Source organism: Primulina eburnea, chromosome 18 (genome assembly GCF_022965805.1).
Source record: "Primulina eburnea isolate SZY01 chromosome 18, ASM2296580v1, whole genome shotgun sequence".
In the NCBI taxonomy this organism is placed as follows: Eukaryota; Viridiplantae; Streptophyta; class Magnoliopsida; order Lamiales; family Gesneriaceae; genus Primulina; species Primulina eburnea.
The window spans coordinates 32,430,875-32,454,731 of NC_133118.1; the positions used below are offsets into that span (position 1 = coordinate 32,430,875).

At 35.1% G+C, this 23,857-nt stretch overlaps 7 protein-coding genes and 1 pseudogene across 17 annotated transcripts in view; 4 read left to right on the forward strand and 4 right to left on the reverse strand.

The window, feature by feature from the left end:
* Nucleotides 1-45: 45 nt before the first annotated feature.
* LOC140819283 (uncharacterized) lies at nt 46-606 on the reverse strand. Its single transcript, XM_073179290.1, has one exon. The coding sequence runs from the start codon at nt 604-606 to the stop codon at nt 46-48; it is 561 nt and encodes a 186-aa protein (XP_073035391.1).
* Nucleotides 607-1,907: 1,301 nt separating this feature from the next.
* On the forward strand, nt 1,908-3,370 carry LOC140819498 (large ribosomal subunit protein eL37x-like). The gene is made up of 4 exons (XM_073179617.1): nt 1,908-2,042; nt 2,166-2,301; nt 2,866-2,967; nt 3,052-3,370. The coding sequence occupies exons 1-4, from the start codon at nt 2,040-2,042 to the stop codon at nt 3,099-3,101; spliced, it is 291 nt and encodes a 96-aa protein (XP_073035718.1). The 5' UTR covers nt 1,908-2,039; the 3' UTR covers nt 3,102-3,370.
* A 2,167-nt stretch (nt 3,371-5,537) lies between these two features.
* On the forward strand, nt 5,538-8,558 carry LOC140819897 (sulfite exporter TauE/SafE family protein 3-like). 9 transcript variants are annotated; one of them, XM_073180157.1, is made up of 14 exons: nt 5,550-5,655; nt 5,743-5,815; nt 5,902-6,140; nt 6,243-6,402; nt 6,574-6,774; nt 6,850-6,914; nt 7,013-7,043; nt 7,143-7,231; nt 7,302-7,388; nt 7,464-7,514; nt 7,604-7,825; nt 7,924-8,017; nt 8,102-8,242; nt 8,346-8,558. In XM_073180157.1, the coding sequence occupies exons 3-14, from the start codon at nt 5,952-5,954 to the stop codon at nt 8,429-8,431; spliced, it is 1,416 nt and encodes a 471-aa protein (XP_073036258.1). In that variant the 5' UTR covers nt 5,550-5,655; nt 5,743-5,815; nt 5,902-5,951; the 3' UTR covers nt 8,432-8,558. The 9 variants fall into 9 exon arrangements, with proteins under 9 accessions (XP_073036262.1, XP_073036265.1, XP_073036258.1 ...); XM_073180158.1 differs by having other exon boundaries at nt 5,919-6,140; XM_073180163.1 differs by having other exon boundaries at nt 5,555-5,655; nt 5,743-5,837; nt 5,919-6,140.
* On the reverse strand, nt 8,344-13,043 carry LOC140819900 (hydroxyphenylpyruvate reductase-like). 3 transcript variants are annotated; one of them, XM_073180168.1, is made up of 3 exons: nt 12,527-13,043; nt 10,898-11,429; nt 8,344-8,577 (listed from the first exon to the last, which is right to left on the reverse strand). In XM_073180168.1, exons 1-2 carry the CDS (start codon nt 12,947-12,949, stop codon nt 10,911-10,913), a joined length of 942 nt encoding a protein of 313 aa, XP_073036269.1. In that variant the 5' UTR covers nt 12,950-13,043; the 3' UTR covers nt 8,344-8,577; nt 10,898-10,910. The 3 variants fall into 3 exon arrangements, with proteins under 3 accessions (XP_073036269.1, XP_073036268.1, XP_073036270.1); XM_073180167.1 differs by lacking the exon at nt 8,344-8,577 and adding an exon at nt 10,576-10,726 and having other exon boundaries at nt 10,887-11,429; XM_073180169.1 differs by lacking the exon at nt 8,344-8,577 and adding an exon at nt 10,581-10,726.
* Nucleotides 13,044-16,480: 3,437 nt separating this feature from the next.
* Nucleotides 16,481-19,251, forward strand: LOC140819899 (rop guanine nucleotide exchange factor 12). Its single transcript, XM_073180166.1, has 7 exons — nt 16,481-17,227; nt 17,337-17,453; nt 17,572-17,726; nt 17,802-17,876; nt 17,981-18,244; nt 18,339-18,659; nt 18,761-19,251. Exons 1-7 carry the CDS (start codon nt 17,179-17,181, stop codon nt 19,175-19,177), a joined length of 1,398 nt encoding a protein of 465 aa, XP_073036267.1. The 5' UTR covers nt 16,481-17,178; the 3' UTR covers nt 19,178-19,251.
* Nucleotides 19,252-19,540: 289 nt separating this feature from the next.
* Nucleotides 19,541-20,236, reverse strand: LOC140819284 (photosystem I reaction center subunit VI, chloroplastic-like; annotated as a pseudogene).
* On the forward strand, nt 20,213-20,824 carry LOC140820325 (small ribosomal subunit protein uS17c). Its single transcript, XM_073180671.1, has one exon. It carries the CDS (start codon nt 20,267-20,269, stop codon nt 20,720-20,722), a length of 456 nt encoding a protein of 151 aa, XP_073036772.1. The 5' UTR covers nt 20,213-20,266; the 3' UTR covers nt 20,723-20,824.
* A 708-nt stretch (nt 20,825-21,532) lies between these two features.
* LOC140820324 (homeobox-leucine zipper protein GLABRA 2-like) overlaps nt 21,533-23,857 on the reverse strand; it is a 43,580-nt gene continuing 41,255 nt past the window's right edge. The window contains exons 7-12 of the mRNA XM_073180670.1: nt 23,681-23,779; nt 23,289-23,498; nt 22,948-23,122; nt 22,593-22,864; nt 22,222-22,308; nt 21,533-22,129 (exon numbers count right to left, since the gene is read on the reverse strand). Coding sequence (XP_073036771.1) covers nt 21,752-22,129; nt 22,222-22,308; nt 22,593-22,864; nt 22,948-23,122; nt 23,289-23,498; nt 23,681-23,779 — 1,221 coding nt within the window. The 3' untranslated portion in view covers nt 21,533-21,751. The remainder of the gene's footprint in view (nt 22,130-22,221; nt 22,309-22,592; nt 22,865-22,947; nt 23,123-23,288; nt 23,499-23,680; nt 23,780-23,857) is intronic.

Below are 23,857 nucleotides of genomic sequence, written 5' to 3' on the forward strand. Positions count from 1 at the left end.
ACAATATGGAAGTAAGAAGAAAGAGATTCAAATGAACATAATTTTCTACAGCTTTAGAGGGCCTAGACTCCTCATTGAACCGTGAGCGCTGGCTAATCCTCCAAGTTTCCTCATTGAACCGTGAACGCTGCCTGATCCCAGCTCCCTCATCGAACTATTGACACTTTTTGACAGGTGGGGAACGATGAATTCCGAATACATATCCATGAAAAACCTATCAACAATATCAAGATAAGCCGGACATGTAATGAGATAATAAAAGTGAAAAACTTCTTCCAAATCCGATACATGGTCCTCATCATCATTCACGTCCATCAATTCCAAATCGTTCATTTTTCGAGCTAACGCGTGCACGGCCAAGAAACCAGTTTCTTCTTGTTTCACTACAGAGTATGTGATTGTCTTCTTCTCATCTTTTGAACCCTTGAATCCCTTTTGTTCTGCTGCATTCCTGGAGTTCTTTTCAAAGCTACGTAGTTCATCTCCTTTTGTTGGCTCACTAGGAAAAATGGGATTCAGGAGAGGAGTGTCAGGTTGCTTTTCGTGCCTCTGTAATAGAACAGATTTGAGATTTTGGAGTGTTTTTTGGAAGATTTTGTTTGTCATGTAAAGGGTTTGTTTGATTCTTCTTCTTCTTCTTCTTCTCATATGTGCTCCCCTATCTGTGGTGACTAGAAAGCTCCAAATTTAGTGGGGATCATTCTGGTTTAGGGGCTCCAAGTGTTGTTATATGTAACTAAAGAAACTGGATGGAGACAAATGGCAATAAGGAAAGGACAAATTTTATCAGATTTTGATTCACTAGTTTGCTGTCTTTTGGACTTATTGTGGGATTGGCTTTTGATTCCCAAAATAAAAAAAAAAACAATTATTTTCTAGAAAACAACATAAAAAATTAATGGAGATATCAGTTTTCTTGACAACTTGATATAATCTAAATATTCAATTCAAGATTGTTACGAGAAGTGTGAAAAAGCAGTGTTTTTAGGGTCAAACACAGCAATAAAAAGCATGAAACTTGGGCATTAATTTTGCTAGTTAGCAAAATAAACTTGGTCAAATAATTTTCTTTAAAAAATGACTTTCTCATATGTATTTGAAAACACTCAAATATACATAAAAAAATGCCAAATTTGACCAAAGTTATTCCTCAAATATGTCCGAATTTTTTATTACAAAAATGATGACCTATATCCAATCATTAAGATAAATGTTAATCCATGTTTCTAATTAAGACTGTTATTTATATGTTGTGCTATAAAGAAAGGGAATTTTGTTGCATTATGGCAGGGCCCCTACCTCAGAGCATGTTAGTTGAAAAGTGGGATAAAGCCAGGACCAAATTAATTGAAACCAAGAGATAAGGTCATAACTTCACTATTTGTGTGGTCATTTTCTTACAGTTTAGTGCTTAAAACACACATACACACACACACACATATAAACACCAAAAGTGAAGTTACCTTTTTTTTTTCCAATTTCTCACCCAAATAAAAATAGTCACGACCTCAAATATATGCGAATCATATTTGTAGTTCATTTGCACACATACAAAATGTGTGCTTCGGTCGCTAATGAAAATATACACACACGTGCGTGGGTGTGTATTTCATTTAAAATTAAACGAGTTTTCAATAAAAGTATTTCCCAACTTAGTTGGGTTGACTAACCCTTTCCTACATTGAATATTTTTTTTATATTTAGATTAAGTTTATTGTAATTGAGTCTCGAACTCGATATATGGTTAAAATTGAGAGCCATTTTATTTTAGTATGATACTTTTGAAGTCATTTCTTTACTAATTGATTTAGATAGACTCTGATGGACCCGAACTGTAAGATCCATTATCAATATGGTCTTTTATCACTGAAGAGATTTCCGTAGGCCCATTGGGCCCAATTATCCTTAAAGCCCAACCCTAACTTTTCTCCACTTCTTCCCTTGGCACTGGCCTTTAATATAAGACCTCCTCCATCGCCGCAGTGCATCTTCGATCTGCGCCCTAACGAGAAAACCAGGGTTTCTCTAGTTTCAAAGCTATGGTAAATTGTGATTGAATCCTCAATGCTTCTATTTTTTTTAAGTTTATTTCAATTCGAGCTTTCGTTCAAGTATAGTTATTGTGAATTTTTCGTAGTATGTGTAATGTGTGTGTATTGTTCTAGGGTAAGGGGACGGGGAGCTTTGGGAAGAGGAGAAACAAGACCCACACACTGTGTGTGAGGTGTGGCCGGCGCAGCTTCCACCTCCAGAAGAGCCGATGTTCCGCCTGTGCTTATCCTGCCGCTCGCAAGAGAACATGTACAGTATTCTTTTATTTACATATATATTTTGGCTTCATTTGGCTTGAAATTGAGTGGATGGAAATAAAAATGATGCTTCCTTTGCAAAAAAATATTGCAAGTGTTAATCAGTTAATTGTAGATTGTTGCTTTTGATGGCAGATTAGACTTCTTTTATTTGAGCTGATTTGTATATCAGATGTCAAATCCTGTCTTTGCAGTAAATATATGGTGCAAACAGTTCACTATTTTTAGTTGTAGATGTTTCCTGTTGATTGTTGATTGAGCTGATTGTTCGAGAAAGCTTTATATGAGGTCAAAAGATGCTTCATTTGAATTGATCTATCTATGGTTCGAGCAATTTGCTCAATTTTTTACTTCTTTTTTTATTTCTATTATGATTGATTTTGAGAAAGTATTGCCTCTAAAAATGTTATCTTTGCTACAAACTACGGACCAAACATGTGTATTTGTTTATCTGAATATGTAGTCACCTCAAGATTGATCGGTAAGTAGTTGATACAAATATAATTAGAAATAATGATTGATTGAAATGGTTATTTGAGCAAATTTTATATTTCAGATAACTGGAGTGTGAAGGCCATTCGTAGAAAGACTACTGGAACTGGACGGATGAGGTATCTCCGCCATGTACCCCGCAGATTCAAGACCAACTTTAGAGAAGGTGTCAACTTTACTGTGCTTTTTAATATTATATTTGAATTTGAGGGTTCATTCATGTTCTTTAAATTTACGCCGATGGATTTAGGTACTGAAGCTGCACCAAGGAAGAAGGCAGCAGCAGCAGCTTCTGCTTGATATCCTAATTAAGTCGGTACTCATAACTGTACTTCACTTTGGTATTTTTGAAGCTTCCAGAACACAATCGAATTTTGGGAATTTCTTCGAAGGGATCTTTGCCTTGTTTCATTCACACTTTGTTGGATAAATTTTTTGTTGCTGTACCTGGCTGTTTTGGTAGAGATGGATTATACACTATTATTAAGATTTGGTTTTCATTTCTTTGGAGTATCTGAAGGTGTTCAATTTGAACTAAGTTGCTTTGAATTTGAGATAGTCTGGTTTAATGCTTGTGTAGCTCATTTGACCGGACTTAGTTGCCGAGAGTTTCTGAAACTTGAGGAGTGACTAGGGATATAACACTAGGCATGGTAGAGTGAGGATCTTTAGCCGTAAGTGTAATATTCGCTCCCGGAAAGTATAGCGGAGAGGCTAAAATACCTCTCCGTAGGTACTGCATTTTTTTTTTTGCATTTTTCCCTAACACCAACTTATCGGAAAAAAGATTAAAATTGTTAAAAATAATGTTCAAAAATGAATCTGATAACATAAATGACTAATATAACAAATAGAAAAAATTAAAAAATTATTTTTTTTCCCAAAATATATTGGCTTTTTAGTTTTTTTCTACATGTTAGCAAAATAATTGGAAAAACTAATTTACAAGCACATTTTTATTTAATTTATTCAAAGAAAATAAAATAAACGTTCCTTAAAAAGAAGTGTCCTAATTTGGACGAATGGTATGATCTTTTAAAACGCACAGTTGTCTGTGTTTTTACTAAAAAAGTAAAATCATCTTCTCATTTGTATTTCAATCTCTTCTGAAAAATATTTCATAGAATTACCAAAACCGTATTCGAATCATTTGCTTTTGCACGACATTTTACAACTATATAATGTCATGTTTGATTGAATATTTACAGAAATAATTATATACATATTAAATCTGAGTCGAGTTTTTCATAGTTGAATCAATGTTTTTATATTTAGGTGAGTTTTACATATTTGAGGTGGAGTCTGGGATGGAGTTTTATGTTTAGTTGAGTTTGAGGTGAAGTTTATCCAATCACAAACTACACGAAACTTGTCCTTTTTTTTGACTAATTTGTTTTTATGGGCAAAATAATAAAAATTAAAATGACTATTTTTTTTTATTTATAACTTAATCGACTTCCAATAACCTCATTTCCTCTGTCGCTACATATGGTTGGGATAAAAAAAAATGACTGTAAAAGTTTTATAATTTATTGTATAAAAAAAATTGATTATGTTTTTTAATCTTTAACACGAATTCGTCTCTCAGTGATGTACTTCGAAAAGTTTTTAGCAAGTATTTGTAAATTTAATTTAAACATTTTAAGTGTCACTCTTTATCTATTAATATTTCATTTACTTCATATAGATTTTGAGAAATTAAAAATACCATAATAATCTACTAACAGGTACATTTTTTACCTAAAAAATTTGTATATATTAGTGTGACACACTTGTACATTTTATCAACTTTGTAGGGACAATCCCAACTACACACCAATTCATCCATATTTACCAAGAATGTTCCTTATATTGTATTTGAATCGAAATTTCAATAATTTGAATAGAAATGATTTCAAATCCACGTCTCAAATTCATTTATCACATAAATTTCTCGAGAAATCGCTATCCTTCCACAAGACGCATCCTTAATCAGTGGATGCCGATGAAATTGGCGTAGCATTAAGCGCTGATAAGATAATATCAATGTCTCATTCACGATCAAATTCCAAAAATTTAGAGTGAAAAAGAGAACCTTTACTTGCCAATTCTGTCTTTTCCCTAGTATTTAATGAAATGAAATCTGATTATATCTTTATATGGGCTGCCAAGGTTGTTGACTCGTTTCACTCGATTCCAATATCAGCCTGTCACAGCCCAATCCATTACACATGTGAACCGCTTGCATTGGATACAAAAATAAATATAATTTTTAAATATTTTGTCGATAATATTTTGAATGCAATAGTAAACTATTAAATATTAAGATCATTAAATATATATAATTATCTGTTAATTTATTTTAATTGTATGAAATCTGATTTTTTTTTTAATTTAGTAAAAAAAAATACCTTAAAATATAAGATGATATTTATATACATGAGTGAGTCTCATGAGATCGTCTCACGGATCTTAATCTGTGAGACATGTCGACCCTACCCATATTCATAATTAAAGATAATACTCTTAACACAAAAAGTAATACTTTTTCATTGATGACCCAAATAAGAGATCCGTCTCACAAATACGATCCGTGAAACCGTATCACACAAGTTTTTGTCTATATTATATTTGTTAAAATCGAATAATTTAAGTTTTTATTTTTATCGACAAAATAGTAAAATTAAGAATTCAGAATTTAATTCCCAATTACCTAATTTCCCCTGCATGCACTCATTCATTCAATCAATCAATCACGTGATTGTGGCCACTGGATCCTTAATTAACTGTTCCATGTAAATATGGCATTAAATCTTTTTTCTTCAATAATTATGTTTTGGTAGCTGCAAATGGAACCTTTAATCTGAAATCTTGGGTACGCTATAACTCGTCGTTTTAACTTCTTGCGTTGTTACTTGTTATTCCTGCTACGGTCATCGCCTAATTAATAAATGTAATAAAGAATATTTTAGTGCTTGTCCGGATCTTCATTTCCCACAATTGGTGAGTTTTGGGTGAACGGGACACGTTTTCAGGTGATTTTGTGTGTTTATTCTCGTAAGAATTTGATCCTTTTTTTTTTACTGGGATTCTTGAATTCCTATGATGACATGTTTAGCAGCTGTCGATCTTGTTCAGGGTGAATAGCTAGTGGGGTTTGAAGAATTTTCGATGGCCAAGATTGGAGCAGAATGCAAGAGGACTTTGATTCTTACCAGTTTGCTTCTTCTACCTTGCATATTTGTCGCCGCAGAAGAGGGTTTGGAGCATGTCGGTGAAAAAATTGAATCCGGTTACTTAACCAGGATGATCAGTTTCTTGCGGAGAAGTCGGGATATGATTTTCCCACATGTCTGGCCTGTGAGTGAATTTTCATTACGAAACTGTCCAGATAAAGCTTGTTCTTTTCGAACAGTTCGAGGGGAAAATATTCCTTTTTTTTCTTGAAAATTGGTCTAACAGGATTTGGAGTTTGGCTGGAGGATTGTATTGGGGACAGTGATTGGGTTCCTTGGTGCTGCACTTGGGAGTGTGGGCGGCGTTGGTGGGGGCGGCATTTTTGTTCCCATGCTCACTCTTGTCATTGGGTTTGATCCCAAATCATCCACTGCAGTATCAAAATGTACTAAAGATTTGATCTTTTTTATGATTTCGAATGCAAGTTTAGGCCGAAAAGTTTGGAAATAGGATCATTTCAGATCCCTAATCTTACATATTTGTGGAAAGGATGAATGAACTGAATCTTGGCTTTGTATGCAGTTAGTTTTAGCTCTTTTCTTTTTTCACACTGCAGGTATGATAACCGGTTCTGCTCTAGCTAGCGTTTATTACAATCTTAAGCTCCGTCATCCTACACTTGATCTTCCCATCATTGATTACAATCTAGCTCTTCTTTTCCAACCAATGCTTGTGCTTGGGATCAGTATCGGAGTCTTTTTCAATGTTATTTTCGCAGAATGGATGGTTATAGCTTTACTGATAGTTCTTTTCATCGGTAACCGAAATATCGATTACAATTTGCTGCTGTTCTCTCTTAGAAACGTATATTTACTGAATTGTGAATCTGCAGGAACTTCTACGAAGGCATTCTTCAAGGGTGTCGAAACTTGGAAGAAAGAAACCATGTTAAAGAAGGTGGTCTAAACATTTACTAATTTCAGTATCATTTTTTCTGTACATTCAATTTGAAAGTGTTTGATCTGCTATATTTACCATATATGTTCCTGATCTAGGAGCTGGCTGCAAGGCGCTTGGCATCTGATTGTGCGTAAGCTTATATCTGCTTAATCTCCGGAAATAATCTGAAAAGTTCTATACAATCTTAGGTTTATTTAATTTAATTTAATGATTCAAAAACATTAGATACTGGAAATGAAGAGTTGTACAAGCTTCTGCCTGGAGGTCCGACTAATGAAACCAGAATGCGTATTAATGAAATGAAACCATCGAAGGTGACAAATTTTTCGCCAAACAGTTCAAGACAACAAGTAGTTTCCAAGACTGATTCATAAGTCTTTGCAGGTTTCAGTTATCAAAAATGTACTCTGGAAGGAAGTCGGAATTCTCTTTGCTGTCTGGACCATCATTGTCGTACTGCACATTAGCAAGGTTTATCCTCAAAACCCATTTCTAAATCTCCATTTCTTCTATGTTAGGAACTTTACTATTATCACATATTTCCAGGACTTTACGGCTCTCTGTTCACCAACATACTGGACGGTGACCTTATTGCAGGTGACTTATTTCCACCATCATTGTTTAAAATACGAGCCTGAGTTTTTTTGGCACAGGCGATGATTCTACGTAATTTCATTGTTTCTTAGATACCTGTTGCCATCGGACCGTTTGGATACCAGGCAGTCTGCTTATACCAGGGGCATAAAGTTGTAGAATCTACAGGAGACACAAAAATTGTATGGACAGTGCCTAAGTTAATTCTTTGTTGTATCTGTGGAATGTTGTCTGGCGTTGTGGGTGGGCTGCTAGGCCTTGGTGGAGGATTCATTCTTGGTCCATTGTTATTAGAACTTGGAATTCCACCCCAGGTGCATTCCTTTCTTCGTGAAGAATTGCATAACAATACCAAGAAGATTGTCATGAATTTCAAGTAATATATGTTTTGTTCGGATGTATCCAATGCCAGGTCTCAAGTGCCACAGCTACATTCGTCATGGCATTTTCATCATCCATGTCTGTCATACAGTACCACTCATTGAAACGCTTTCCCCCATCCTACGGTATCATTACCCAACCATTCCTCTCCAGTTTTATTTTTGGGCATATACATCTGATGACATGTTATGTGGTTTCCTTTTTGTCAGCCCTTTATTTTGTTGTTGTGGCTACCATTGCTGCATTGGTAGGTCAGTTCGTGGTGCGGAAGATGATTACTCTATTCCGGAGGGCATCTTTGATCATCTTCATTTTGGCTTTCACTATCTTTATAAGTGCAATTTTTCTAGGTATGTGAAGTGTTGGACGACCGATATTCATGGTTTTTACACTGCTTTCAAATCTAGTATCCTCACCAATGAACCAGTGGCGAAATCATCTTTGCTTTGGCAGGTTGGGTTGGCATAGAAAACATAATTGGAAAAGTGCAAGGAGATGAATACTTGTGGTTCTACAACATCTGTGAATATGTGCCATAGATTATTTGAAGCATTTCTTTGAATATACACAGGCTTCTGCATTTTGGTAATGAAACCATAATGTTTTACCTATTGAATGCTGTCCATAAAATTCTCCGATGTAATTATTTAGACCATGTTTTCGAGTTGTCGTCGATCTTGAATACCTGTGTGATAATGGGGTGAAAGATAGTTCAGTATGGAATATACATTCATCTTTGGCCAAAGAATGCTGGGATTTCGATTTTTTGTTGTTTATTCATCCATATCTCCTGATTTTAGTATTTTTACCAAATTTGATTTGATTAATAAAGATTGGAGACTTGACGATATCATTTACCTTTGTATAAATTCGAAACAATCAACCATCTGAAGTGAAACTGGAAGACTGATCGAAGTGTGTGTAAATCGATATAGTTTAATTAGTTTAAAATTTCTTGAAATATTTTATTTTCCTGGTAAAATTTAAATCGTGTGTTTGTTTACCTAATTATTAATCAATTTCAGATCATTTCTCACGAATCTTTATCTGTGAGACAATAAAAAATAATACTCTTAGCATAAAAAGTAATATTTTTTATGGATGACCAAAATAAGAGACTCGTCTCACAAAATACTAACTGTAAGACCGTCTCACATAAATTTTTGTCTTAAAAAAATATTAGCAAAAAATAATAATAATTAAGCTGAAGAGATGTGATGGTTCATAAACTTATATAAAAGAAGATATTGAGTATAGAGTACTCTTAAAAAAATATGCAGGGTCACATAAAAGAATAAATATTTAAAAGTAAAGTGATTTTAAGTGTAATTTAAAATTAGTTCAATAAATAAGTTTAAATAAATTTATCAAGAAAATTGGTTATTTTGAAAATTTTTAGTACAAGTTTATTAGATTTGATGTACTCATATTCAAATTCATTGATTACCTTATATATTTGAGTCTTTTCATCCATATAAAAAATACATTTTTCATTCTTTTCATCCATATAAAAAATACATTTTTCATTTTTTCTATCACTCTCATTATTTCCTTTCAAAATATCCAGTAAACTAATGTTAAATATTTTATTTTGATTTATAAAATATTATTGAATAATTAAGTTTTACGTGTATTTGGATTAAAAATACTTATTAAACCAATTTATTTTCCCAATTTTTCTTTAAATATAAATAATATTTTTTATGTTATTCCTAAATTAAAATAATTTCTACGTTTTCCTAGAAATTAATATTTCCAAAAGCCAACTGGGTGTTTTTCCCCTTTAATCTATAACCATCATATTTACTAGTTATGTTGGACCTCAGATATATACAATATTATTATAATTGTATATAATAATCGTCAATATCTGGAAGTCATGATGAGTCAACCCGAGAAGTAATTTTGTAACGATGATAATATTATTATTAATATTAAAACAAGAGAATTTGTGTGTGTATTAAGTGCCAAATAACTCCACTACACATGGAGGACTCCAAACACGTTCACGTAATGCCTACAAGGATAGTATAATATCAATCTTTTTCTTGGCAACAAAGCAAAAAACCAGAACCAAATTCTAGCTCCTTTTGAGTTCCTCAAGATTTCATATAAAAAAAGAAGTGGGATTTTGTAGGTTTGTTTGGAATTCAAAGATGTTGGAAGGAAAATCTTTGATAGAGGACACAGATATGCCAATGAAGATGCAGATCCATCCAAGCTATGGCTTCTGCTTCCCAAGCTTTGGATCCTTATGATGTTTTGGACTGCGAATCCCTCGCCGCACACATCAAGAAGGTGGCAAATTTTGTTGAGGTAATTAATTATCTGAGGTTTCAAGAAGCCCTTTCCGTCTACTATTCAATTAGTTTTTTTCTATCATAAATTTTTTTGTCTGAAAATTATTAATATCAAAGTTTGCTGTCAATATTTTACAGTAGAAACCCTCAATTTCCTCATCTTCAAGGTCTTCTTGCTAAAGATGTGAGATGTATATCGGAAAAAGAATCAGGTGATCGCTGGTGCATGTTCTCCTCTTCACTTTTTAATTTTAACAGTTACATTGTGTAAATGTTGGTTATACAAGTTTCTTGTATTTTAGTGCAGCATAAGATATATCACATGGAGAATATTTGAAATGTGTTGCAAAAGGCGTGGGCGAAGCAAATGCACTGTGAATCGTTCATATGATTTAAGCTGATGCAAGAATTTTGGTAATGGGACAAGACGAGATAAAATCATTGCAATGAAGATGAAGTGCCGTGTAATTCCAATAAACAAAGCTTCCAGACGATCATTCTCCAAGATTGTCTAATTATTTTGAAGCTTCTGTCCTATGTAGAAAATAATGCATGTGAAATTGCGTTTATAACAAAGTAAATAGACTAAGAAACACAGAAAATGTAAGAAAGTCTTCCCTTTCATGTGAAATAGTTTGCTAAATTCAGGACCAATGTTCAATGTTTACGAGACTATTAAATGGTTTGTATTCACATTTTTCATACCGCATAAATGTTGTCAAACGACCTGAGTCAATAGCGGCTTGTTGGCGAAATGAGCTTCCAAATTCCCAAGAACAAGGTCAGCCATGGCCATCCGTGTTTCCACTGTGCCACTCCCTACATGAGGCAAAAGTACGACATTTTCCAGGCCAAAGAGCTCTTCTGGAACGTGGGGTTCCTTTTCAAATACATCAAGTCCAGCACCACCAAGACGGCCCTCCACAAGAGCTGATACCAATTCGGCTTCATTAACATGTGGACCTCTTGCAATGTTGATTAGAATTCCCTTAGGTCCTAACGCATTCATCACTTCTCGATTGACAACATGAGTCGTTTCGGAAGTCAGAGCACATGCCACGACTAGGATATCACAGTTCGAAGCCAAGTCAACAAGAGTAGAATGGTATTTGTAGTTTGTATTTGGATTCTTGGATCTTGAGTAATAACTAATAGGGCAATCAAACGCCTCTGCTCTCTTGGCGATTGCCAACCCGATTCTGCCCAATCCTATAATGCCCACTCTCTTGCCACTGAACTACAAGGAAAAAAAGGGGGGAAAAGAGATAAGAATACGTTACAAAATAATTCAAGAATAATACTTCGCACTTCGTACTCTTTTTCTGAGCACCAACATGCATTCGACTTCAAATACCAAAAGACAGTATTTAACTAAAATTTAAGCACGCAGTCCCCCTTTCAAAAGTGCAATACCCCACCTATTGTATTTACCCGTCCACTTTTCTGGTCCAGTGGTACTGGTGCAAAGAATGATACATCTCACTTTCTAATTATAGCATTCCTGACAAAGAAATTCGAAGACAGTGCTGGACAAACAACAGTCAGGGACTCAAGAACCAAGGAACGGCAAATTTGAAACTATAAAATGACGGAAAAAAGTGTTCACCGCGAGATGATCAAACTGAGATGGGAATGGGAGAGCAGAAACTTCTCTAAACATGAAAAAAGAGAAGGCAAAATAAATTATGGAAGTCTTGACAGTTCTTGGGGTATTTTGCAGCCTACAAGGTCTATAAGAGTATGAGCAAATTCTGGAGGTTGAGGGGGAGCACCTCCAAATGGTTAGCTGGAAGAAGGCAATACTAGAGAAATGGGAAAAAAATATAGGGCCATCTCTTCTAGGTGTTTCTTGCTACCCCACCCAACATCGGTATAAAAAATAAAATTCCAGTGGAGAATAAGCAACCAAATGCATGCTAAAATCATAGTAAATTGAGATTGGCTGTGAGGAAAGCTCCCATTGGTCTATCCCACTCAATCCACATTTGATGATACACACAAAATAACAAACATGAAAGGGTGAAACTTTGTCATTAGTCAGAAATCTTCAAGATACATTATCATCCAACAGTGATGTCAACAACATTTACCATTAAAAGTGCTCTCTCTGTTCTTCAAACGAGCTATACGATGAGCAATACTCGTGAACCATTGTTTCAATTGTCACTAAATCACCTTAAATCGATAGCAGGATTCCCCAAATAAAAAAGAATAATGCTACGAATCAATACAAAAATTTAATTATCAAAATCTGATATAAATTCAATACAAAATATATAAAAAAGTTCATTAATCCATAAAAAAAATTCAAAGTAAAAAGACAAACCAGCATACCCTAGTCGTCAACTTGAAGTCACCAAATTTCCAACCTCCTCTCCTCACATGTTTATCACACTCACAAATCCTCCTCAAGACCGCCAGCATCAACCCGATCGCCAAATCAGCCACGTCATCCGTCAGCACATCAGGAGTGTTGGTAACCCTAATCCCCTTTTCCCTGCACTTGTTCAAATCAATCTTATCCAACCCCACGCTGAAACTCGAAACTATTTCCAGCTTCGGCAACGCGTCAATCAGCTCCGCGTCGGCACCGGCGAAGACGTTCCCGACCACCGCGCGGATGGAATCGGAGTTCTGAGCCAGGAACTCGCGTGGCCGAGGCTGAGTCCAGTACCGGAAGAGAGTGAATCGCCTGTCGAGCTCTTGCTCCAAGTAAGTGTTCGCGGGCCACATCAACAGAACTCCGATCGCCTCCATTTTATGAAACAGAGCGTCGGTGGAAGATGAGGGTGCGTAGGTGAGAAAGAATTTATCTTTGTTTATAATGGATGGTGTCAATGGTTGGTAGATGCAGACTGTGGACAGATATGATGAATTGTCATAATCGTCACAAAAAATTTCAGATCTTGTTCATCTGCATGCACATGCAGTAAAATGAGATTTTCATCTCATATATTTTATTTGACTAGAAATGATCAAGTGCGATGCACGTAGGTGACTAATAATGAAAAATAAAAATTTAGATAATTTTTAAAATCGTTTGAATAACATCTTGTTTATAAGTATTTATTAATCTAAATATATCAAAACACAAAAAATAAAAATACATGATGAGTGAGAGGGTAACTAAGTAAATTCACAATTGAAACTCGTATATTTATTGATAGTATAGATATAGATATAGATATAGATTATTTCATAAAAGTAATTTCATTCTTTTTAATTTCTTATTAATTTTTTTCTATGAATAAAGTTGAAATAACTCAAAATGATTAAATTATATTGCAAATAAAATATTAGAAAAATTTGCCAAAGAACATATAAAATCTACATGGTCTCAATGTCTATTATCATTGGAAAAGTAGCATAAAGAATGTCATTTTCTGAAGTTTGATAGGTGTATTAAGACATTAATTAAATATCACAATTTATGAAATTAAAAATAAAATAAAATATCATATTAATGTTTTTGAAATATTTGTCGTCAATTTAACTAAAATAATGAAATAAAGTTATTTTTATTTTCAATATCAATCTTTAGATCATAAAATTGAAAAGTCACATAAATAAATAAATTAAACATTAATGAAATAATCGTGAGTGAAATAATAACTAAGTAAATTAACAATTCAAACTCATATCTCACCTAAATAAATAAATAAAACATTAATGAAGTAATGGGGAGTAAGAGGGTAACTAAGTAAATTAATAAAGTTGAAATAACTCAAAATAATTAAATTATATTGCAAATAAAATATTAGAAAAATTTGCCAAAGAACATATAAAATCTACATGGTCTCAATGTCTATTATCATTGGAAAAGTAGCATAAAGAATGTCATTTTCTGAAGTTTGATATGTGTATTAAGACATTAATTAAATATCACAATTTATGAAATTAAAAATAAAATAAAATATCATATTAATGTTTTTGAAATATTTGTCGTCAATTTAACTAAAATAATGAAATAAAGTTATTTTTATTTTCAATATCAATCTTTAGATCATAAAATTGAAAAGTCACATAAATAAATAAATTAAACATTAATGAAATAATCGTGAGTGAAATAATAACTAAGTAAATTAACAATTCAAACTCATATCTCACCTAAATAAATAAATAAAACATTAATGAAGTAATGGTGAGTAAGAGGGTAACTAAGTAAATTCACAATTGAAACTCATATATTTATAGATATTATAGATATAGATTATAGATTATAGATATAGATATAGATATCAACCAAACAAATGATATCAAAACTTTAATTTAAATTTTTTTAAAATTTCTAAATATGCTTTCTGGTTGTAATCTTAAATGATCTTTCACATGAGAAATTTTTTTTTTTTTGAGATTTTTTATTAAAACATAATTATTTTATAGACATAATGACTGACAAGTACGAAATAACAAAGTTCAAGTGTAGTGATTTTATGATGTGGAAAATAAAAATACAAAAAGTTTTAAGAAATGAAAATTGCTTGGCGGCTATTGAAGAACGACCGAGGAAAATGATGGATAATGAAAAGTTGAATGAAATAAATGATAAAGTTGCTACCAATTTATACTTGACGATAGAAAATGAAGTATTGTCAAGTATCTCAGAGATAAAAACGACAAAAAATATTTGGGATATTTTGACAAAAATATATGAGGTCAAGTCACAGCACAACAAGACTTTTCTAAAGATAAATCTTTATACTTTTCAGATGACGAAATCCTTAGTTTGGGCTTACAAAAATGTCACTTTCATTTTGTGAGTATTGTGTTAACAGTAAACAACATACTTAGTTTGGCAATTCTACTTTCAAAAGCAAAAGCATATTGGATTTGATTCATGGGATATTTGGCAAGCACCGGTTGTATTCCTATGAGGAGTGAGATACTTTGCCTCGTCCGTCGATAATTTCTGGAAGAAATGTGTATCCAATAAAAAAGAAATCGTATTTTTTTTAGATTTCAAAGCGCGAATTCAACTTGATTCTAGAAAGAAAATTAAGCATTTGTGAAACATCTATTACTAAAATACTGCTATTTTTTTTTTTTTTGCAAGGTAATTTCGAAAATGCTCATACACATGCATGCGAATGAAAACAAACCACCATACATATTAAAAGTTACTCAACGGCTGAATAAAAATACTATTGTTAAATAAAAATCTAAATATCATAAAAATCTCTGGACTACTGATTTAAAAGAACTTCAATGCAATAGACAGAATCCAGTCAAATCCTCAACATGCAAAAAGATGCGAAACGCAAAAACATAATGTATCACCTGCATCATTCACACGGATCACACTTAGTGAGTCTAAAGACTTAAAACACCTGAATTGTTATAACAAGTACATATACAAAACATGCAACAGTGAAAAGTACTGTAATTAACATACATTTCATGATCTTAAAAGCATGAACTTAAATATAGCATGTCAAAGCATAACATGTTCATAACATATCTCATCATATAAGCATAAACGTGTTCATTTTATTTATTTGAATTCAGATCATTAGTTGTGACTTTCGTATCAGCTCTAATCGATGGATCCATTTACGTTTAACCGTGGTATCCGGTCGCGGGGACATCAACGACAATATTACTCATCCACTGAGCCTTGGCCTTACATGTTCGTATTCGTATTGGTATTATTCATAACCAACTCTCCACCTTCAAAACATCATCATATTCATCACTTATAAAAAATCATGCATGTACGTAAATTTCATTAAAATCAATCATGCAATGTATTTTTCGTATTTTCATAAAAAATCATGCTCGTGATTATATATACATTTAAAACATGACAATTTGTGATCAGTGCGCTGTCAGGACTACTAACTCGTCCAGGTGCAAAATGGCCATTTTGCCCCTGGAAACCCTAGTCGACTATTTAACCCCGGACCTCAAAATTCCGACCTGAAGCAAACAAAACACCTCAAAACATATTTATAATCATTTCCTAGGCGTAACCTCAAGCCCGTTCCGTAACCTTTACGATTCGTTTTAAAACTTGGACCGAGATCACTGCTAACTTAAGCATCGGAGTGGTCACGTCGGACACCTCTCCGGCGCCCATTTATGTTTCATTCCTTGTTTGCAGGACACAGTTGCAGATATATTGTACAGAGATATACCTTTACCACAAGATATATCTCATCGTTCATCTTCCGAAATAAAACACTTATCAGATCTGGTGGATTATCTCGACCCTGCTCACTCAATCCACGCAGATCGCATCACTAATAAATCTCTTTCTTTTTTTATATTGAACTTCCCAATCAAATTCGTCCTAACACGATCAACTTTACGAAATTATCATTACTGTACTAGCTTCCACACTTGTTAAATAAAATTTTGTTCTGATAAATAAAGTCGTGCTCAACATAAGCACATAAATTTGAAATTATTAATAGCCTTACAAATATCATTACACGATCTCTCTATTCCAGTCTCTAACATACACCCCACGTTCCTCCAACATTCCATCTTTTGTCTACAAACAAAGGCAAATAATACATTTAACGAAAGATTAATTATCAACCAGACACAAATCATAGTCTCCAATTTTCATCTTCCCTCATCTCTTTCCATTGAAGAAATCATTGGAAAGGGAGGAAAAAATTTGATCTTTTCATCTTTCCCTCTCCATCTATGAATTTTTCTCCCATTTCCATCATATAAATACCTTGTATCTAGCTTCGAATCATCTCAAAAAAATTTAAAAATGGTTCGAGCCCTGGAAGAAGAACAAGAAATTTACAAATCCAGGCTAGGATATTTCAAGGGAATGCACTGAAAATGGAGGGAAACAGACCACCCGGAGTTTGATCCTCGAAAACGATAATTCGTTGTCATCCACTGATCAGGACAGGGTGACATCAAGAAGTCATGCTTCCATTCCTTTGAATGATCATCAGCCTTTAGATCAACAGCTTAAGATTGGATGTGCTCTTAATAGGACCGAGAATATCACGTCCAGATTGTCCATGGATGGAAGTGTGGCCAACGCAAATGCTAGAGACAGGCAACATTCAGGCAAGAAACCAGTGAAGAAATGATCTTTAATTTTGTTAGAGTTATTTTTCATTTCAATTTGCTTTTCTTTAAGCTTATTTGAATGTTTTTTTGTTTTTATGATTTGTAGATATTGAACTTATGAAGGAGAAATTTACAAAGTTGCTTCTGGGAGAGGATATGTCTGGTGGGGGGAAAGGTGTTTCATCTGCTCTGGCTCTGTCAAATGCTATTACAAATCTTGCAGGTAAATCAACCTTTTACATTATATAGCCAAAAAATGTGATAACCCCGCAGTATTACTAGCATTTTTCTTGATGCTTAAAGTTAGATTTCTTTCTTTATTTTATTCTGTTATTATGCAGCTTCTGCATTTGGAGAACAAAAGAGATTAGAGCCAATGGCAGCAGAGACCAAAGCAAGATGGAGAAAGGAGATCGATTGGCTGTTATCTGTCACGGACCACATTGTTGAATTCGTCCCTTCAAACCAAAAATCCAAAGATGGAACCAATATGGAGGTAAAACTTCTCTGCTTCAGATAAATGAAGCTTGTGTTTTATCGATTTTTAACGAGAGTTCGTGTACTTTATTAGATAATGGTGACGAATCAGAGAACCGATCTCCATATGAACATTCCAGCCTTAAGAAAACTCGACGCAATGCTCCTTGTAAGGGAAACATGTCATTTTTTTAATTCTTAGTTCTTGGTTAAAATCAGAAGGGCTCATTTCATTCGACAATGCTGACATGTTTGCCTGTCTTTGGCCAAAAGGATTGTCTGGAGAACTTCAAAGACCAAAATGAGTTCTACTACACGTCAAAGAACGATGATGATTCTGATAAAGCTAGACAAGATGATAAATGGTGGATTCCAACACCAAAAGTTCCCCCAAACGGATTGTCCGAAGTTACAAGAAAATGGCTGCAGTTTCAGAAGGATTCTGTGAACCAGGTGCTCAAAGCAGCTATGGCCATCAATGCTCAGGTCTTATCTGAAATGGAGATTCCTGAAAATTACATAGACTCTCTCCCTAAGGTACAACGAAACTCGAAAAGGTATTCATCCCCATGTTCTAGAATTCTTTTCATTTCCGAGTTCTAAAATTCTATTGTTGATTTTATTACCACAGAATGGAAGAGCGAGCCTTGGAGACTCGATATACAAGAGCATCACAGACGAACACTTTGATCCCAATTTCCTTCTCTCAACTCTGGACTTGTCCTCAGAACACAAGATTCTTGACCTTAAAAATAAGATTGAGGCATCTGTAGTGATATGGAAAAGGAAGATGAATTCTAAAGACATCAAATCTTCTTGGAGTTCAGCTGTGAGCATGGAGAAGAGGGAGCTTTTCGAAGATAGAGCAGAAACTATTCTTCTGATCCTGAAGCATCGATTTCCCGGGATTCCTCAATCTGGTTTAGACATCAGCAAGATCCAATTCAACAGAGTAAAGAATTCAATTTTCTTGAGATCAAATAAATATTTTTTACATGCTGGGACCGTATCCTTGATTTTTAGACTAAACTCAAAACATTTTTTATGTCGCAGGATGTGGGGCAGGCAATCTTGGAAAGCTATTCGAGAATCATAGAGAGCCTAGCATTTACAGTGTTGTCAAGAATAGAAGATGTAATGCATGCCGACTCTCTCGCAAAAAACCCCGATGCAGAACTCGAAAGATGTACTTTAAAAGATCACTCAGTCCAAGAAAAATTCCCTAATGCTCAGGAAGAATTAGAGAAGTTGAATTCATCGGAAGCACCATCGTCAATGACACTGTTGGATTTCATGGGATGGAATATGGATCAAGGAGAGACGGATATGAGAAAAGATTCTACCGGTAGGATTCACAGAGATGCTGATTCAGACAACCTCACCAAACCGATAAACACAAACAAGAAAATATCCTACATAGAACGGCTAGAGAATCTAGGCGGTTTAAGGAGCCCACGTGCACGACACTAGCACGATTCCACTGCAGAAAATTTTGCAAGAACCTATGCCTGGATGTACATACAAAATGGTCATATCTTAGAGTTTCTTATCAGAGTTATATATGTATGTTTCTAGCTTCTATTGTAATAGGAAGGCCTTTTAGATGTATACAGAATTTCCCATAAATTAAATGACTTCCCCGTATAGTAGTAGTTCATTGTACTCAGAACATTTCTGCTATTATCCTAGTCGAATTATTCACCAACTTATTTAGCTTAATCAGTACACGGATGGAGTTCCAAACTAGCGCCTCCATGACGAATAACGGTACTTATGAAAGATTGTTGCCCGTTGGCACGATAAAAGGTTAAAAAAATATACACAGATACGAAGCTAGGACTTAGATTCTACCATGGCCATGGGGCTCGGGTTTGGAAGGAAGTTGAGGACATTTAACGATTGGTAGAACATCCCCGGTCGTTTGGGAGCTCACAAAAGCAAGTGTAGAGCAACCTCCCAGTATCAAGAACTTGAGCAACACGCCTCTCTTGGTGAATGGAGCAGCAAATGTCTCGAAGAATTTGCTCTGCATTTACGAAAATTACATTAGTATAAACTCTCGCTCGCGGTTTTGGTCGTGATATATTGATACCTGAAGGGAGTTGTATGGCGAAGGTGCATCGGATCCATACAAGTCCCATTGGCCTGTGGTGTTGCCGATATCATCCAAGTCGAATTATACACTTTTGTCACCATATTTGCAACCACTGCAACACCCCTACCCTCGGCCACTGATGTTTTCGAAAATTAGTACTTCGAAGTAGCATTATTTGATTTAATCCATTGGTTATTAAAAAGTTTACATTAAACTTCGTTGGAAATTTTTGTTAATTGTAGATATCTCACACTCATCCATAAATTAAATTTGTCGGAAAAGGAATTTGCATAAAAAATTATAAATGTTCTAAAAATCTTCGTTTTAAAAAAATAAACATAATTGAATTTAGAAAGACGCTTCAAACTGGAGCCTTAAAATCGCACTTGCTCAATGCGACTACAACTGGAACCCGCAGTACTACTTAGCATCATCGTCTTATCCGGAAAAACACCTCGATACAAATGTCTCTGATCTCTCCACCGGTTCTCCAAATCAAATCCCTCGCCCTCGCCACTCCGTTCCTCCATGGCGCCGCCACCAATACCACCCACCTCGGCAGAAAACACAGTTCTTCGTCCTCCGTTCAAACTTCCCCCGCTGTGCTGCCTGTAATCAGAGCCATGAGGACGATGCAAGGGAAAGTCGTGTGCAACACCAATGATAAGACGGTGGCCGTGGAGGTTATACGTTTAGCCCCACACCCAAAGTACAAGCGCCGGGTGAGGAAGAAGAAGACATTCCAGGCCCATGACCCATTGAACCAGTTCCAAGTTGGGGACTTTGTCCAGCTAGAAAAAGGCCGCCCCATTAGCAAGACCAAGACTTTCTGGGCCGTCCCTGCACCCCGCCGGTCTGGGCCCAAGGATGGTGCCGAAGCGCCGCAGGAGCTGGGGATCCCATTAGAGTCTGAGAGTTGAAGAAAGTAAAAGTGTTGTTTTTTGGTATTCTGAATTGATTTGTCGTGTCAATTGTGATATTGATAATTTTGTTTATATGGTTCATGGCCATAGATATGGTTACTGTTTATTGTTCATTAGTGTATGTGATTTCACTGCATAAAGTGATAATCTTGGCTTGGGGATGGTTGTGGGATGTGACTGTGGCACACAATTTAATCTGAGCATGCCATATTATTCAGGTTCAAAAATGCCAGCTCGAACTCGAATATACTTGCCAAAAACCCGAGTTCAAACATCTTTGAAATCATCTTTTGTCGAATTTGGGACAAACTAGATTGTTACAAAGCATCTTGAGTTCTTGACTGAAATTCATCAGTACATGTTTTCTATATTGAATAGTAGATAAGCACAAGCTGACTTGGCTCGAGAACGCATGCCTTTTGGAAGATAGCTGCCTTAGCTCGATAGTCTGTGTTATTATTTTCGACTCTGACTCAACCATGAGATTGAACATAAGAAGTATTCGAAATATTTGATGTTCCTTGGTTCATACAGACAAATTTACTCGGTGTTGCCAGAGGCCATAGCTCTACAACTTCATTCGTAACTTCATATGAGTTACAGCAAGATCTCATGACATGAAAGAGATTAAGATAATTGAGATTTAGTATAATTTTCTCTCTGATTATTTTTTGCTTATGAAACTTTTAAGCCTTGTACTGTTTCATGTTAATCGATCATAAAGGGAGATGTGCATTTGGTGAATGGACGCATCTTAGGCTTATACTTTGCTGAGCCTATACTGGATTCATAATCAAACTCTCCAAGTTTAAACTACCCTCGATATATTTCAATCAATGGCCATGCTGCATAACAAATACAAATGTAATAATGTCATCAAAATGATATTTTTACATTTTCTTTGCCCCCAATAAAAATATGGCAAAGAAACCGATGCTTCACCTATCTTCCTACTACTTTAAAAAAATTTAGGGAAAAAAAGAATGCTTAAAACATAAATCAAGTCTTTGAACCTATATAATGTTATTAATCTTCACACTGCAGACTTCTTTTTATGTTCTGCATTGTGCGAGATATCAGGGTGTTAACTGATTCTACGGATTCTGCCGAAAGTTTCACTGTGGGAGAGTTTCTTAATATGATTTGAAAGGCAATTGTTAGCAACGATCCACCTTCTGTGCACTTCTCCTCTGGCATAAAAGTGATAACCGAAGGCCTAGATTCAATCCCATCAGCAATAATTGAAAAACCAGAAGGTAAGATAGCTATGTTGCTCGAGTCACATCCTGTCAGAACTGATTGCATGCCATTGATGTCCACAGGGGCGTAAATTACTGTTGATTCGTATGCATTTGTGTTGCTATCTTGAAGTACCCACATGTTGTGTTCATCACCTTTCATTGCCTGTATTCAGGTTAAAAAGAACTGAGAATTTGAAATTGCGACGTTTAAAGATTTTTGTGACATTTGCTTAGTTTTGGTAGGGTAGAACTTACCAGGACTGTTACAGCATTTCCTCGGGCCTGCCCTTTAGCTATGTTTGCAACTGATTGTACCTGGCTTCCATTGAACATGATATCCCACTGCAATTTCATGCAAGAAAATGGGTGAAATGGGTTTGCTGCAGTATCAAAAGTTATCAAAAGTTGTGTCTAGTGTCCACCATATAACTCAAATCTTTTGAATTCTGCAAACAGACCAGGTGGCACACTTCGATTGTTATTACAATATAGGAGCGCCGGAGGATAGAGGGAGCAATTATTGCTCCCTGACAGAAATTATGATGTTGACGTCTATGAACAGGATTTTATCCATTAACATAACAAGGTAGTGTGTTGTATATGAGGATAGAGCATGTTTAACATACCTCTTTCCTCCGATTTTCGTCTCTCAAGTAGTCGAATAACACATGGTGAGCCACAGGTAACCACACACTAGTAGCTGCACATAAGATTACCCCATTAGGTTCTCCAGGATCATTAACATTCTTCCTGGAAGCCACCCGAATATCATCTCCTGTTTTACTAGCTATCTTGTTCCATGAGTTATAGCTAGATGTGCTGAGTGCTCTACAATAACTCGCCGTCATTCTTTGTGCCAATTTAAGCATGCTTTTTCTCCCAGCAAGTGTCGTAACACCTGTCTCGTTAAACCTCTTTTTAATCTCAATTTGACATATTTGAGAAGATGATTAAAAGTGCATAAGTTTAAAGGATTAATACCACTTGAATCCTTTGTGGGAACGTTTGTGGCCATGTAGAACACATATCGCTCACATTGTTGTTGCAGCGTTGAAATCCAATGCTTTGCACCAAAGGCTTGGCCGCTGTTAACTATGGAACGGTACAGAGAATTGACTGTGCTTTTCTGGCATTCCAAATGCTCTACCCAAATCACCTGAGAATGAAGATCAAACAGGTTGGTAATTTTTTTCTCGACATGTTCAATTAGTCAGGATACATCTTTCTGTATGTATATAGTTTTGGCAGCCGAGGATCAAAATACCTGATAAATTCATTAATTTATAGACAAGAATTTGTAAAGTTTAGATTTCAAGTACAACCTTACAGTGGCCGTTGAAATTATCCTCAATGATGCAGCCAGATGGGCATTTTCTGCATTTCAGTACAGAGGTGTCTGTATTATCTTCAACTTTGTCTATTGAGACGTCTGTAATAGCCCACTGGTGAGCGCTCAACTGTTTGCAGTATCGAATGAAATACATTTCTCTAGTAGCCACCATTGGTGTCAATATTTGGATCTCTGCAAAAATCTGCTATAGTAATCAAATATTGAATATGAAAGGAAAGGAAAGGAAAGGAAAGGAAAGTTCTGTGAAACTTCTAATTGTTCTAGAAGTCGAACTTTTAAAGTTGCATTTTGTGGGATTTGGGGCTCGGTCTGAGATAGCAATTAAGGCATAATAAATGCAAGCAAAATGATAATTCATCTTACCAAGTGAACTGCACCATCTTTGTTAACACCTCCATGGCAGATAATATCCACCGTGTCTGCCTTAGAGATCAAGTTAGGAAACAATTCTTTCCACTGATTCTGCCAACGAATGATGACTTTGAAAAATATATAATTTGGATATCAATTAAACCTAATGTACAAAATAAATATTCTTAC

Excerpts from the sequence above, each read along its gene's own strand:
- LOC140819899 (XM_073180166.1), top strand. The coding sequence starts at position 17,179 with ATGGATGGAAGTGTGGCCAACGCAAATGCTAGAGACAGGCAACATTCA. Across the intron at positions 17,454-17,571 it reads TGCTATTACAAATCTTGCAG|CTTCTGCATTTGGAGAACAA; the intron begins GTAAATCAACCT and ends GTTATTATGCAG. Across the intron at positions 17,727-17,801 it reads AAGATGGAACCAATATGGAG|ATAATGGTGACGAATCAGAG; the intron begins GTAAAACTTCTC and ends GTACTTTATTAG.
- LOC140819900 (XM_073180168.1), bottom strand. The coding sequence starts at position 12,949 with ATGGAGGCGATCGGAGTTCTGTTGATGTGGCCCGCGAACACTTACTTG. Across the intron at positions 11,430-12,526 it reads ACTTCAAGTTGACGACTAGG|TTCAGTGGCAAGAGAGTGGG; the intron begins GTATGCTGGTTT and ends TTTTCCTTGTAG.
- LOC140819498 (XM_073179617.1), top strand. Across the intron at positions 2,302-2,865 it reads TGCCGCTCGCAAGAGAACAT|ATAACTGGAGTGTGAAGGCC; the intron begins GTACAGTATTCT and ends TTTATATTTCAG. Across the intron at positions 2,968-3,051 it reads CAAGACCAACTTTAGAGAAG|GTACTGAAGCTGCACCAAGG; the intron begins GTGTCAACTTTA and ends CGATGGATTTAG.
- LOC140819283 (XM_073179290.1), bottom strand. The coding sequence starts at position 606 with ATGACAAACAAAATCTTCCAAAAAACACTCCAAAATCTCAAATCTGTT.
- LOC140819897 (XM_073180161.1), top strand. The coding sequence starts at position 5,952 with ATGGCCAAGATTGGAGCAGAATGCAAGAGGACTTTGATTCTTACCAGT. Across the intron at positions 6,141-6,242 it reads TTTTCCCACATGTCTGGCCT|GATTTGGAGTTTGGCTGGAG; the intron begins GTGAGTGAATTT and ends TTGGTCTAACAG. Across the intron at positions 7,044-7,142 it reads AAGGCGCTTGGCATCTGATT|ATACTGGAAATGAAGAGTTG; the intron begins GTGCGTAAGCTT and ends CAAAAACATTAG.
- LOC140820325 (XM_073180671.1), top strand. The coding sequence starts at position 20,267 with ATGTCTCTGATCTCTCCACCGGTTCTCCAAATCAAATCCCTCGCCCTC.